This window comes from Crocodylus siamensis, chromosome 2, assembly GCF_052110815.1.
Source record: "Crocodylus siamensis isolate JL-2025a chromosome 2, ASM5211081v1, whole genome shotgun sequence".
In the NCBI taxonomy this organism is placed as follows: domain Eukaryota; kingdom Metazoa; phylum Chordata; order Crocodylia; family Crocodylidae; genus Crocodylus; species Crocodylus siamensis.
The window spans coordinates 167,478,642-167,492,679 of record NC_143396.1 but is presented as its reverse complement, the minus strand read 5'-3'; the positions used below and the strand labels follow the sequence as shown (position 1 = coordinate 167,492,679).

The window sequence follows — 14,038 nt, the reverse complement described above, 5'->3', positions numbered from 1 at the left end:
TCTGGAACCAGTTAAGAGTGCTAAGTAGGAGTTACCTGTATGGTCAATGTGGAACTGATGACAAGCAACGAATGTCTTGTTCTAATTTCACCTGGTCATAACCCAGGCTGGCAAGGATTTGAGGAGCATGAGGAACATCCTCAGAGTCATAACTTCATTAAGGAAACCATATTACCTTACCTGAGGCTGTCAGATACCACTGCCATGGGAGCCATAAATACACCTTTTCCCAGGGATTGTCTCTAATCTATCTAAGGGGTGTCATTGTAGTAAGATCGTATATAAATCATTAACCTTGAAATATGGAAGTTAGCACATTTTGCCATTTGAAATGGAAGCTTCACAATGTGAAGAAGAAAAAAGCCAATTTCAACAACCAGGATTAATTTTGAACATTGATTTTATGCTCCCCACCCCTCCCAATCTGTCTGACATCTGAAAGCTGCAGGTAAACAACCTGCTTTTGTTCCTTGCAGCCCTCCTAAATTTGCATTCTGGCGGAATAGCTTTCTAAAGACTAGCTTTTTTCATACCTGTGGGATTTCTGACCATCTTTCATATCTCACCGTTCTTCTGCATATTAATTTGGATCAGTAATGGGTTCCTTGGGTTAAATATTAATATTCCTTGTCATGAATGGGGCAAGAAGACCCAGGTCCCACACAATCCAGGTGAATAGGCAGACCCCAGGTATTTTGGGGAGGTAGATAAACACCCTCTGTTTTCTATTCCTTAGATTTCTAATGCTGTTTTTCATTTCAGCAGATGTGAGGTGCTGACTACATGGCAGATAGAAATTACACCATGGTGACTGAGTTCATTCTGATGGGGCTCACGGAGCAGCCGGATATGAAAGTCATTCTCTTTGTCATCTTCCTCTTGATTTACACAGTCACTCTGGTGGGCAACACTGGGATAATCATAGTAACCCATAGTGATCCCCGACTCCACACTTCCATGTATTTTTTCCTTAACAGTCTGTCTGTGGTTGATATCTGCTTCTCCTCTGTCATTGCTCCCAGAACGCTGGTGAATTTTGTGACTGAAAAGCGGACAATTTCTTTTGCTGGCTGCACAGGGCAAGCATTCTTCTACATTGTCTTTGTGACGGCCGAGTGCTTCCTGCTGGCTGCAATGGCCTATGACAGATACGTGGCCATCTGTAACCCACTGCTCTATACAGCTGTTGTGACCAGGAGACTGTGTATACAGCTGGTTGCAGGGTCATATATAGGTGGCATTGTGAACTCTGTTATACAAATGACTTTCATTGTCAGGCTGCCCTTCTGTAATTCTAACGTCATCAATCACTTCTTCTGTGATGTTCCCCCACTCCTGTCTCTGTCTTGCTCCAACACCTACATCAATGAGATGATTCTCTTTGCCTTAGCAGGAGTAATTGAGCTCAGTACCATCTTCACCATCCTCATCTCTTACATGTTCATCTTTCTCACGATCCTGAGGATGCACTCTTCTGAGGGCAGGCGCAAAGCCTTCTCCACCTGTGCTTCCCACCTGACGGCTGTTACCATGTTATATGGCACTACGATCTTCATGTACTTACGACCGAGCTCCAGCTACTCATTGAATACAGATAAAGTAGTCTCTGTGTTCTACACGGTGGTGATCCCCATGCTGAACCCCCTGATCTACAGCCTGAGGAACAAGGATGTTAAGGAGGCTCTGAGGAGAACAGCAGAAAAAATGATAGTTATTCATTAAATTAATTATTATCACAGCTTCACTGCAGTACATGCAAAACGATGCATATGCCTTGCATGTAGAATTGAAATGCTAAAACTACTGTAGAGACCCGAGCTGTTTCAGAGGGCTGGGGGCTTGTTTACACCCTAGGTCTCTGGCTTCAGAATAACAGTGGCATGAAGTTGTCATCATTTGTTCTCTTCTCTTCCTCAATGGAGCCAGGCCATCTCCCACCCAGGCTAAATGTTATTGTTTATTAGGGGGGAAAAAAATCCCATTACAGATGGCTCTTATCACAGTAGTGCTCAGGGGGACTGTTTGGATGGGGAACTTCTCACCAAGGGGGTCACCATCTGATCTCAAACAAACTCTACTTCTTACAAAAGGAAGTATGGATATAGGCTCTGGAAAGTGGGTCCTGTGAGAATTTCACCCAAGCAAGCACTGAAAAAATGGTAAATACAGAAGGAAAGGCATATTAATAAAGTAGTTACAACTAAGAACATTTGAAGAATTTGTTTAAGGGGAATTGTTGAAGAAATACAACAAGTTCTCACACAGCAAACAATCTGATCCTGATATGCCCTAAGTCACTCCTGCCATTACACTGGTGGAATAGGGGATTGTGTGGATTTTACAGAAGGCTCACTCCAGAAGGGTCAAAGTTTCTTTATCCCCAACCATGTCCCAGGCTCCTCCCCATCTTCCATTCCAATTTAAAATCCAGGGATTGCATTTTCCAGAGCATAGACACTGGTTCTGTCCTGGTGCAGTGCAACAAAATGTTCTGGAATGACATGGCTCAAGCTCCCCTGAAGGCTGTAATGTCCTCTAAGTAAAAGTAGAAATAGGAAAGCCTAAAGAAATTTAACCAGGGCGCCTATACATATGATAGACCTTTACTCAAGTGCGTGCTAATTAGCATGTGTGGCGGGCCAGTAGGGGGTACTGCTACACTGAGCCATCCGCCTCACTGTACCCAACCAAAACCACTCTTTGAGTGTGTCCCGTGGGATGCCTACATCCAGCTGACCTTCTTCCTGGAGCACACCCACAAACCGGAGGTAATTGCTGCCACCACCCGGGCTCTGGTCTCAGTTAGGGCTCTAGCATCCTGGGCTACACAGACCCTGCAGACCTTTGGGGTGCTTAGCCCCACCATGGTATTTTGGGGTGCTTCTGTTGGCCTGAAGTACTCAAAAGTAGCCTCCTTTACTGGAGGACAATAAAAAACCATGCCCACCTGCTAGCCAAGCATAGGGAGCTATAAAGGCTGTCTGACCCCTCTCTCCTCTGGAATTCACAGCCAGAACACTGCATGCAGGTAGCTTTTACTGTTTTTAATCAGAGGGAAGGAGAATGGGAAAGGAGTACAAGATAGAAGAGTATTAGAAAAAAAATGCCTTCAACAAAACAGAATATGTTGAGCATTTCATCAAATATAGAGTTCAGTGACTCTTTTCATATACATCTGATTAACTTACAGCTAGCTTTCTAACTAATCTTCAGGCAGACTCACTGATTTATGCGGACAGCAGCCTGAGGTACCAGCATGAGAATCTGTCTCAAGATGCCTGCCAGAGGAAGCCCCTCAGACCAGGTGACCCAAAGTAGCCCAATCCTTTAAAAAGTTGTCAGCATCCCACAGGTGGAGTGACCAGGGTCACACAGGTTCTTCAGCGAGAAACTCAGGACAAAGGACAAAGGAAGAGCGAGCTCCCCATTCCCTATGGACTTTTAAAAACTCAGTCACTTAGCTTGACCAGGTGTATCCAGCAGCCAGAGTTTGAAAACAGAGGGGCTGGGCAGACTCAGAGCAGGGAGGCATATGTAAAAGGGGGATTTCGTCACAGCATGTGTGGGAGCAGACTCAATTGAGTCTGCTGTAGAGTGCTAATTAGCACAGCCCAGCAGCCCCCGCATCATGTGTATCCAGCATTCCCAATTTTGAAAATGGTGGTGGGGGTGATTTAACCAAACCACATGAAATGAGCTTTAGACTAAGCACCCTTGCCACCATTTTGAAATGCAGGATGCTGAATACACATGATGCTGGGGACACTTTAATTAGAGCAGCTCTCAGACATGATCTAATTAAAACAACATCCCTCCACCCTGGAGCACATGTATAGACAGCCCCACTGACTGTCACCTGTTTTTGCGTGGGGAGAGTTGTGGTGGATCTTGCCTCCTGGCTTTGAAGCACATAAAGTGCAGAATAGCTGTCCTCCACATCCAAGGAAGTACCTCAGCCAAGGTGGCTGAGTTTAGGGGTGTGCCTTAGGGGATGCAACACCCATCTCTGAAGTCAGGCACCCTACTCCTGGACACTCCCCATTCTGTTAGAACTTAAATCTCTGGCTGTTGCCAGAGGTCCTGCATGGGCTGGCACTGGGGATTGTTCAGAGCCCAACAGTTATGTAAACAAAAAGAACTTATCTCATGATTTGCTCAGTCATCATAGTGTGGCCACTCCTTGGCTCTCCCTTCTCTCTCAGGAGTTCATCTGGTGACTTCTCATGTCATCCTTACGAGGGAGAGCCACAGCAATGCTGCCTCTGCCTGTTCTGGCTGCCCTGGCTGCAGGGTGGGGTGGGGTGGGGGGAGGTGATGGATGCTGGCTTCAAGCTATGGATGGCACCACAGTTGCTGAAGGGGGATAATGGATGAGGGGAGGGTGGAGAAGGGAGAAGGAAGTCCCAGGTGGGGTGGGGCTGGGATCACCAGGGTCATCCCTGCTCTGGCATTTCTTCTAGTAATGGGGGTTAGGGCTCTATTACAGAGACCATAAGGTGAATATGAGACAATAGTATGCTATTGTTGCAAAAACAAAGCTAGTGGTTGACTGGGTTGTAGGGCTGTGCGAAGCTTCGGTAGCCAATTTGATTAGGAGCAGATTCGGCCTGATTTGGCAACCAAATCTCTGAATCCAAATCAAATTGAGAGACCATTCGAAAGCTTTGCATGGAATTGGAAGCCTCTGAATCAATTCAGAAAAGATTCGACTGATGCAGAGATTTGGCCATAAACTAAACAGGCAGCAGTCCTCACCATGCTGGACACAGCTGCCTCCAGCTGGTAAGTCTGTTGTGATTGGCAGATTTGGGAGGGAAGCGGGGTGAGGGAGGGAGGTATTGGGGCTGGGACAAGCTTCCCAGGTGGGGCAGGGGGCATGGAACTCAAGGAGGGGGGCAGGGGGACATGGGAGTGGGGCACAGCAGTGCTGGGTTCAGGGGCTATGCCCTGTTCCCATTTGCCCAGCTGTGGGGTAGGGCGGCCACAGTGCAGACACAGGTCACTCTGCGCAGAAGGCGGCAAGTGGCAGCAGGGCATAGCCCCCACTCCCAGCGCTGCTGCACTCACATCCCACCCCTCCCCACCCCAGATGGGCAAGTGATGGCATCAGCTCTGGGAACAGAGTATCTCTCCTGATGCTGCTTGCCCAGCTGGTGCAGGAGGATGTGGGGGGTAGGCACTGCCACCATTTGCCCAGCCAGAGCAGGGGGGTGGATGCTGCTGCCACTTGCCCAGCCCACTCGGGGGAGAGTGCTGCCACCACTTGCCTAGCCAGAATGGGGAAGGGCATGGGATGTGGGCACGTCACTGCTGGGAGAGGGGTCTATGCCCTGCTGCTGCTTTCCCCCTTCTGCCCAGAGTGAGCCATAGCTACATCCCCTCCCCCCCGGCTGGGCAAGAGGCAGCATGGCATAGACCCCACTCCCAGCGTTGCCACACCTGCATCCCACACCCACCCCCCACCCTCCTTCCTGAGTTCTGCACTCCCTGCCCCAGCTGGGCAGCTTGTCCCAACACCAGCCCCTATCCCTCCCTCCCCCATCTCTCTTCCCTCCCCACTTCACCCACCACAACAGACTTACCAGCTGGAGGCAGCTGTGTCCAGTGTGGTGAGGACTGTTTGATATCAGATTTGCCCGCTACTCTGGGGTGTGCTCATTTATTAGGGCTAGGGTCTTGGTAATTCTATTAATGTGCTGCTTGTGTTACTTGTGTTTCTCTACAGAGCTGTATCTCTCCCTTCTGCAAGCCCTCACTCCCAAAGCAGCTATCTTGCAGGACTCAGTTCACTGGGACTGGGTTCCTCCAGTCCCCAAATCAGTCATAGAATCATAGAATCATAGAAGTCAGGTCAGAAGGGAACTTGTAGATCTTCAAGTCCGACCCCCCGCCTGGGCAAGAGAAACAACTGGACTCAAATGAGTCCAGCCAGGTTGGCATCAAGCCTCTTCTTAAAGATCCCCAGGGCAGGAGCCAGCACCACTTCCCTAGGAAGTTGGTTCCAGCTCCTTGCCGCCCTAACTGTGAAGTAGTTCTTGCAGATGTCTAATCTAAACCTACTCTCCAATAATTTGTGTCCATTGTTTCTTGTCATGCCAGGGGGCGCTAGGGAAAACAGTGTCCCCCAAACCCTTCTGGTCCCTCCTAGTGAATTTATTGACAGTCACCAGGTCCCCCCTCAGTCATACACACAAACACACACAGATTAACGTGACACACCTGACCTGGCCGGGTTGATCGGCATGGACAGGCTGACACCCTCATATGCCAAGAATCAGTTCATCAGAGCAACAATAACTGCAGTCAGACACGAGCACACAGTTAAACAGAATACCTCTGAATCCAGCTGGGTGTCCAGCTGACACCCTCATGGGCCAGCATTCAGTTCATTAGGGCACATCTGAGCCAAAGTGGGTGAACCAGCCGGTACAAGCTGGCCTTATGTGTTTCAAACGTAGCATGTCCCAACCTTTTACCCTCTTGATGAGAAGACCCCACAGTACTTTTGGGCTTCACAGGGTTCTTTGGCTTAGGTAAAAGGAGTGTTGCTGCAGAGCAAGTGGGGAAGGAGAAGTAAAGAAGGAAAAATATACCCAGTTACCACCAGTTTGACTATAAAAGTTATTTATTGCTACGTATATGCAATATATAATGACACTAGCAGTAATAGACATGCAAAGAAAAAACAAACACAAACAGTTACAGTATTACCCTGGTTTCACTAACTATTTGGGGAAACTTAGCTCAAGCTTAACTACTACAGTTCAGGTTCAGAAAACTATGCTTAGAGAGAGAGAAGAGAAAAGAGAGAGAGAGCTGGAATCTCACCAGTCCAAGGCACTCAGGTTGCAAAGCTGACATGTTAAAGTTCTCAGCGCGATCCTTGAAGGGAGATGATTTGCCTCCTGCAGCCTCTCGAGAAGAAAGCGGGTGGTGTCAGCACACACACCGCTGCGTCTTTTACAGATTTGTATACCCTCAGTTCAACTTCTTTCAAGCATTCTCAATAGTGTAAATCAAATTGTCTTTTCTATTGACAAGGGGTTATCTGGTTGGAACATCTCAGGAAACTGACTGATACTCAGGAAACACATACTTAGGAGCCAGCTTGACATTCCTATGGATAGCAGATATTCTTGATGGGATATCTCCTGGTGTCTTCAGAAACAACAGATAGCTTGCAGCATCAGGGTTTTGGATTTTTACTTGTTGTGAACAAGCCTCAGCTTAGCATGACTTTTCCAGATCTTACTATAGTCTTTTAACAGACTTAAGGCAATTATTGGAGTGTTCATAACCTTTTGTGGAAAGGACTTCCACCAGTCGTCCCGGGAAAAGTATGACAACACTTATGGACAGAGCTCCAATGGGCTGGACACTGTGATGAACACTTTACCATTGTTCAAATGTTGCCCATACCCCCGACTCAGTGTCTTGCCTCAGCATTCCCTAACCCGGCAACTGAGTTGTAGCCTATTAAGTTTAAATAGGCCTCCCATAGTGGGACCAAAGAATGTACGGCCCGAGATGCCTATTAAACTTACTTCTGCTTAGAGGTGCGTGTGTGTGGGTGGGGGAGGGGGGGAAGTCCTTTGTAAATCCAGATTAGAACTGGTCTGATAAATGCTGAGCTGGGTGTGTGGGTTGATTAGCATTTGAAGCACAGATTCCCCATCATGCAGTGCTCCTCTGCTTCGCTGATCCCAGAATTCACTGCAGTCTCTGCTTCAGGCTTTCTGTTCTCCATCTCCCGTGTAAATGAATGGTCATCTGGTTCCATCTCAGATGCAAATGAGACCTAGGGCAGTTGTTTCACTCTTGTCACTTGTCACCCTTATCTGGAGGGTTTTAGGTGTGTCTCTCACTGCATCTTAATCAGTTTCTGTTTAGGAGTGGGGAGGGGAGATTCTTTGTGAGTCAGACAGTCTGCATCCTGTGTCAGGGTTCCCCAAGAACATGAAACTGAGAGGTAACATGTTGCCTGTTTAGTCTACGGCTGAATCTCCAACGTGGTGTCAAATCTTTGGATCTGATTCGACTGAATTGAATCAGGACAGTGATTGAAATATCCAAACCAAAACACTTTCTCTCCGAATCAGCCAAATCTGAATCTGAAGTGAATACTTGCCGTTTTACGCAGGCCTATCAATTTTCCTTATATTGGTGCTGATGCAACATGGGATCAATGAATCAGTGCACCTCTTGTCATTAATTGTACTGTCCAACCTGTTCACAATATCAGTCCCCCAGATTGCTTACAATAATCACTGGAAGATCAGTGCTGATTCTGGTAAGCTCCCTATGAAACTGAGAAGGTTGGCAACCCTTGGAAGAGCTGTGTCTCAGTGTTCAGTGTTGCATTTGTCCAGTTTGTGAAAGGGGCAAAATAACTTGGAAGGGCTGTTAGGATGGGGAAAAGAGATGTGGTTGTAGTCAGGAGAAATGCTGCAGGGGCTGAACTCAAGAAACACACAACCTTGGAGGGGAGGCAAAGGGAAGGGGCTTTAGACATGGCATATTAATTTCCAGAGTCAGGGGTGAAAACAAGGGACTTCATGTAGGAGCTGGACAGGTCATTCATCCAGGACCTGCTGTCTCTCTGAGTGGCAGTGAGGGGTTGTGGGGTGGATGGTATCACCAAAGTAGAGACGGTAGATTCCTAGTCCTTTGTCCCCACCTCTGGGCCTTTTAGTATCACAGCCCCACAACCCTTGACCATCCCTCAGGCCAACGTCATGTGGCAAGGCTGAGCAAGGGACCTGCCATCCCTGCTGCAGCTACACCCCTCCCCTGAAACAGGAGCTGGGCCAGGAGGGGGACCACGGGAAGCAGAATAGATCCCTGCTTAGGAGCAAAGCCCTAGCCTTTCCCTGCCATCCACCCAGAGGCACCCATACATCCACCATGGGCAATGTGCCAGGCCAGGGCTCCGCAGAACCTGGTGCTGTCTGCACATCAAAGTGACATCCCAATAGACTTAACAAAGGAAAAAGAATACAGAACAAAGGAATATACAAATTCCATTTTTGTTGCTGTTTGTGCTTGTACTGTGTGAAGTTTTATTTATTGTCACCACATGGTTAGTTTTGCTCTTTTTGAAAATTTTGTATTTTCTGTAAAAAAAAACCCCCAAAAAACACACGCTTATGATTATTAACTGTAATAATAAGCAGTGCATCCACCCAAGTAACCTCCCACACCCTCCAGTTTTGTTTGCCTGGCACACCAACAACTTGCAAGTAGACTTTATTGTATTTTTGGCACTGTTGAAAAATGGAGCCAACTCTTAGGCTAAATGATCTCCTGAGGTCCATCCCAACCCTAATTTTTTATGATTCTGTGATAATCACTTGCAGGCAGGAGATCCTGACAGGACTTCCAACCTCCCCCTACTTGGACTGTATCATATCCACATTTTGGGGTAGTTGCTTTGTAGATGTAAGTTTAAATTCCACAGGAAGAAATGGTGATTGAACTCTTATTTCTCTTGTGCAGGGTGGACCACTTAATCTTCCAAGGTTTTGCATAAAAGGGCTCCACTGTTCACAACCATTTTTATTTAGAACCCAACATGTTTTTTTCCCAATTGAACATATTTGACAAAGATGTACTTAGTCTGTTAACTCCATGTAAATTGAACCAACATATTTACTTTGAACATTTGGATGTATGATATTTGTCACAGGAACAGAACCAGAACCAGGGTAATCCTCCTCCATACTGCAGATCCTTAGAAGAGGGAGTACCTCTCTAAGTATGGGTCTATAGGAAAACTGTATGGGTTGTACATTAGGGTACTAATGTTGCTGACAATAGTCATAGTTTCTGAATGCCTTTCTTTTATGCCTGTGGCAGAACTTACATGCACCAGTCAAAGCCAAGTCTGTATTTTGCAGTGATTGTTAGACAGCAGAGAGCAGCCAAGTCATCTGAGTGGTTTATCCAAATTTCTTCAGTGAAGACAAAGGAAACATTTTCCACAATTTTTCCAAAGCACCCTTCACCTCCTTGTTTCTCAGGCTGTAGATAAGAGGGTTCAGCATGGGGGTTACCACAGTGTAAAACACAGAGGCCACCTTGTCTTGTCCATTGTGGCTGGAACTTGGCTGTAGGTACATAAAGAAACCGGTCCCATAGAATAAGGAAACAATAGACAAATGGGATCCACACGTGTTGAAGGCTTTGGATCTGCTCTGTGCAGTGTGCATCCTCAGGATGGTGGACAGGATGTAGAAGTAGGAGATCAAAATTATCATTACAGTCACTGCGCCACCTACACTACTCAAGGCAAAGACCATCATCCTATTGTTATAACTGCAAGAGCAGGAAATCTTTAACAGTGGGGTGATATCACAGTAGAAATGATTGATTATGTTGGACCCACAGAGGGAACCTCCAAAAATACAGCCCGTGTACATACCTGCACTAAGAAAACCAATGAGGTAGCAAGCTAAGACCAGCCGAATACAGATTCTCTTAGACATGATTACCACATAAAGCAGTGGGTTACAGATAGCTACGTAACGGTCATAGGCCATGACAGCCAGAAGGTAGCACTCAACGAGCCCCAAAACAACAAAAATGTAGCACTGTACCATACATCCAGCAAAAGAAATGGCTTTGCAGTCTGAGAACAAAGCCACCAACATGTTGGGAGTGATGGTTGTGGAGTAACAAGCATCAACCAATGAGAAGTGGCTGAGGAAGAAGTACATGGGTGTGTGCAACTGAGGACTGACTCTGATCAAGGCCATGATTCCAAGGTTCCCCACCAGGGTGATGAGGTAGATCAGTAGAAACACGACAAAGAGGGTGGCCTGCATTTCTGCATTCTCTGTGAGCCCCAAGAGAATGAACTCTTGCAGGGTGTGGTTACCTTCTGTGACCATTTCTTCCCTGGACAATGACTGTTGAGATAAGAAGGAAGACTTCAGCTAAAATGGAGAAAGAGTTGGGTTTCTGTTTCCGTCATTATTTAACTCTGATAATTATTTTAATAATTACAGTTACAATTAAATATTTTGCATTTATTTTCCATTCAGGAAGATAAAAGGATATCTTTCTAATTGTTAAAAATTAGGGGTTTGTTCGGGTTACTTTATTTTTTGTTTGTATTTGCCCATAATTCCTTCTCAGTAGTTAGTCTTACGATCTTAACCCGAGCCAATGTATTTTTTAAAGAATCCTCATCTCAGGTGTATTAACACCCAGGAAGCCATAAAACAAATACAATTGTATTTTCTTGTAAATCTGAGTTTGTATTTGGGGGCTAAATCACATCGCACTTCATGTACCTCAGTGACATATGCACTGGTATATAACCACGGCTTTTGATACATAGACACAATTTCTGATATTATTTCACCTGTGGCAAAATGAAATCCTCCTGCCCAGGCAGCTGTAGAAAATTAAATGAAAGAGAGTTTCCCCCCGTCAAACATTTTAGCCCAGCAATCTAGTGCTGAGAAGCCTGCTCAAGAGAATAGAAGATACAGGTTCTAGCCCCTTGTAAGCTACGGTGCAGATGAGCAGTGAGGGAGCAGAGGGGTGAAGAAGCTGAAGCTGAATTTCTTGCTTCAAAGCAAAGTGCTCTAATGACTTCACCAGAGGCATTGCTAGAAATTTTGACACTGAGTGGATTGCAGGGGTATGGGCGGAGGGGCCAGGGGGCAATGTGCAGTGCAGCAAAGTCTCATCTCCCAGCATACAATTTACTGCTGTTGCCAGGCACCGGTCCCCTTCTTGCTCACCCCTAGTTACAGTAGTGAACTGAACAAGAGCATAAGCACTGGCCACATCCCTCTCCATCCCTCCCTTCTCTGAAGCTGCACTACTGGCCTATGATAGATGTACCTGCCTCCAAAGAAATACAGTTCAGAACATAGTTAACATGGTAAAGACCAAACACAAACAAATTAAAAAAAAACCCTCTAATTTTATGTCATATTTTAGATGGTTTTCTTGAATAAAAGAAGAGCCTCTGGATATAAAGTGCTTTTTAGGGTGGTGAGATAGTAGTTCCAAGTTTGAAAAGTAAAGTCAGCGCTTGTTCAAAACTTCACTGTTTAAAACTTGTCCTGAATTCTGTTTAATGTATTATGAACTAGAGTCACTGGTCCTTAAGGTATGAATGAAGACACTAGTCTTCTGGTAATGTATGTCGTAAGGCACAGAGCACAGAGGGGCAAGTGACTGAGGCACAGAATAAAGTTTATGCACAATTGGATCCCTGGATAAGCTCTATTTTTGTATACCATACTTTACTCTGAATTAATAGGATGCATAATTCTGGACTTCCATGTTTAATGGGGCATTTTAATGCAAAATTCAATACATAATGAAGTGATGATGACACCTATAGTATACCATAATGTATTCAACATCCATAAAGAAACCCAAATTAACCAGTTATTCTGGTTTAAAACCAGTAGCTCTTTGGCCTAGATTATGACCTGGATATTAAGGAAAGGAAAGGAAAGTCTAGTCTTTCTTTGTCTCAGGCTCATGAGCTTTCCATTTTTTTTTTTATTTATTATTTGATGAAAATTAATACTGTTATTAAGAAACTCCAAGATTTTGTAACATTAAATTGTTGCACAGCTGAATTGATTTTTTTTTTTTCATTATTCTTTTTCAAGCATACACCTCAAGGGTAGAATCTTTTTTTCCTCACAAGGCAGAACCTGTGCTGAATGCTGAAATTCAATGCCAAGTCCTTCTAGCTTTGTGGAACAAATCCAGTGGGGGTGTGTAAGATGTGCACTTTGGACACTTTTGTCGTTATTTACTTCTTAAATTGCTACATCATCTTTAAACTCAATCACAGCAATGGATTACGTGAGAGAAGAATCAGGCGTCCTGTTCTAATATGAATTCCCTTATGTTCCTCCTGTTAAGACCTATTACCCCCAGTTTACAAATGAACTAGAAGATCAGTGTTCTGGTCTAAAAAAGTACATATCATGAAACAGTTTTAATCCTTCCTATAATCTGTTTCCCTTGTATTAGCAATTGAATTGTCTGTCTCTCAACCTTACGCGTACAAAAGTACACGCACACACAACAAGTCTTACCTTAGTGGAGATGATCTGTCCAGGAAACCGAAGCAAGTGTGGGCAGATATGAATCAAAGTATTCCTTTAAACAAGTTTTAATCAACAATGCTTTGCAAGACCCTGTGCCTAGCATTATATAACACTTATTCAGACTGCATCTCTTATTGGCAGATACAAGTGCAATTAATGGACTGATGCCCGTTCCCCACAATTACCTCTGGGTTTGGCACTGTTTCCAAATAGACAAAAGAGTCTGTTTGCCCATCACTTTCTGTTCAAAGGTTGCAAGCATGTAGCCTAGCCATGAAGTGCTGAGAATACCACGTTTCCCTTTTGAGTCTGAGACTGGTAACTCTGGATGATGCAAGAGTTTCTATAGATGGCCCAAGACTCTGGGAACATCACACCAGGGGTGTTTTATTCCCTGTACTTTAGTGGGAGCCAAGGGAATTATATGCATGCAGAAACTAAGTAAGTCACTATGACACTGCACGTATCTAAATGGCATCAGCTGGAAGAAATATCATCAGACACATGCAGAGAAAGGGACTGGCACTGACAGAGAAGTGTCATGTTCAAAAGTATCCCAAACCGTCCAAGTCCAACATGTGCAAAGGTTAAGGGAAAGTTTCCATTCTGGTCTTACATAACTGAGTTGACTTCTGCAAAGTTCTTCTTTAGTGACACCTTTTAAGAAGGATCAGATCAAGCTCCAGGCCAGAAAGGTGCACAAATATTCAGGCCAACCGTATCATGAAAGTCACGGACATACATTATGTGTTGGAAGGACCTTGGGATCTGTTTCTCCTTTCGCTCATCAGTCATATAACAAGGGGTAAATTAACGCCAAATGATGCACTCCATCTTTTTCTGTGACACAATCCTGGAATCCCCTCCTCAAGTCTAGGCTGTGGTTCTTACAAGTTTACATGAATGTGGGAGATCACAGCTTGGGAAGATATTTTCTTAATTCTTTGCAGACT

General features: G+C 45.1%; 2 protein-coding genes across 3 annotated transcripts; one reads left to right on the top strand and one right to left on the bottom strand.

Annotated features, from left to right (window-relative positions):
* Positions 1 to 783: 783 nt before the first annotated feature.
* Positions 784 to 1,722, top strand: LOC149871145 (olfactory receptor 5G9-like). Its single transcript, XM_090034838.1, has one exon. It carries the CDS (start codon positions 784 to 786, stop codon positions 1,720 to 1,722), a length of 939 nt encoding a protein of 312 aa, XP_089890964.1.
* Positions 1,723 to 9,305: 7,583 nt separating this feature from the next.
* On the bottom strand, positions 9,306 to 13,352 carry LOC149871144 (olfactory receptor 8A1-like). 2 transcript variants are annotated; one of them, XM_090034836.1, is made up of 2 exons: positions 13,074 to 13,352; positions 9,306 to 10,907 (listed from the first exon to the last, which is right to left on the bottom strand). In XM_090034836.1, the coding sequence occupies exon 2, from the start codon at positions 10,887 to 10,889 to the stop codon at positions 9,939 to 9,941; it is 951 nt and encodes a 316-aa protein (XP_089890962.1). In that variant the 5' UTR covers positions 10,890 to 10,907; positions 13,074 to 13,352; the 3' UTR covers positions 9,306 to 9,938. The 2 variants fall into 2 exon arrangements, with proteins under 2 accessions (XP_089890962.1, XP_089890963.1); XM_090034837.1 differs by having other exon boundaries at positions 9,306 to 10,934; positions 13,074 to 13,095.
* Between the last annotated feature and the right edge of the window lie 686 nt (positions 13,353 to 14,038).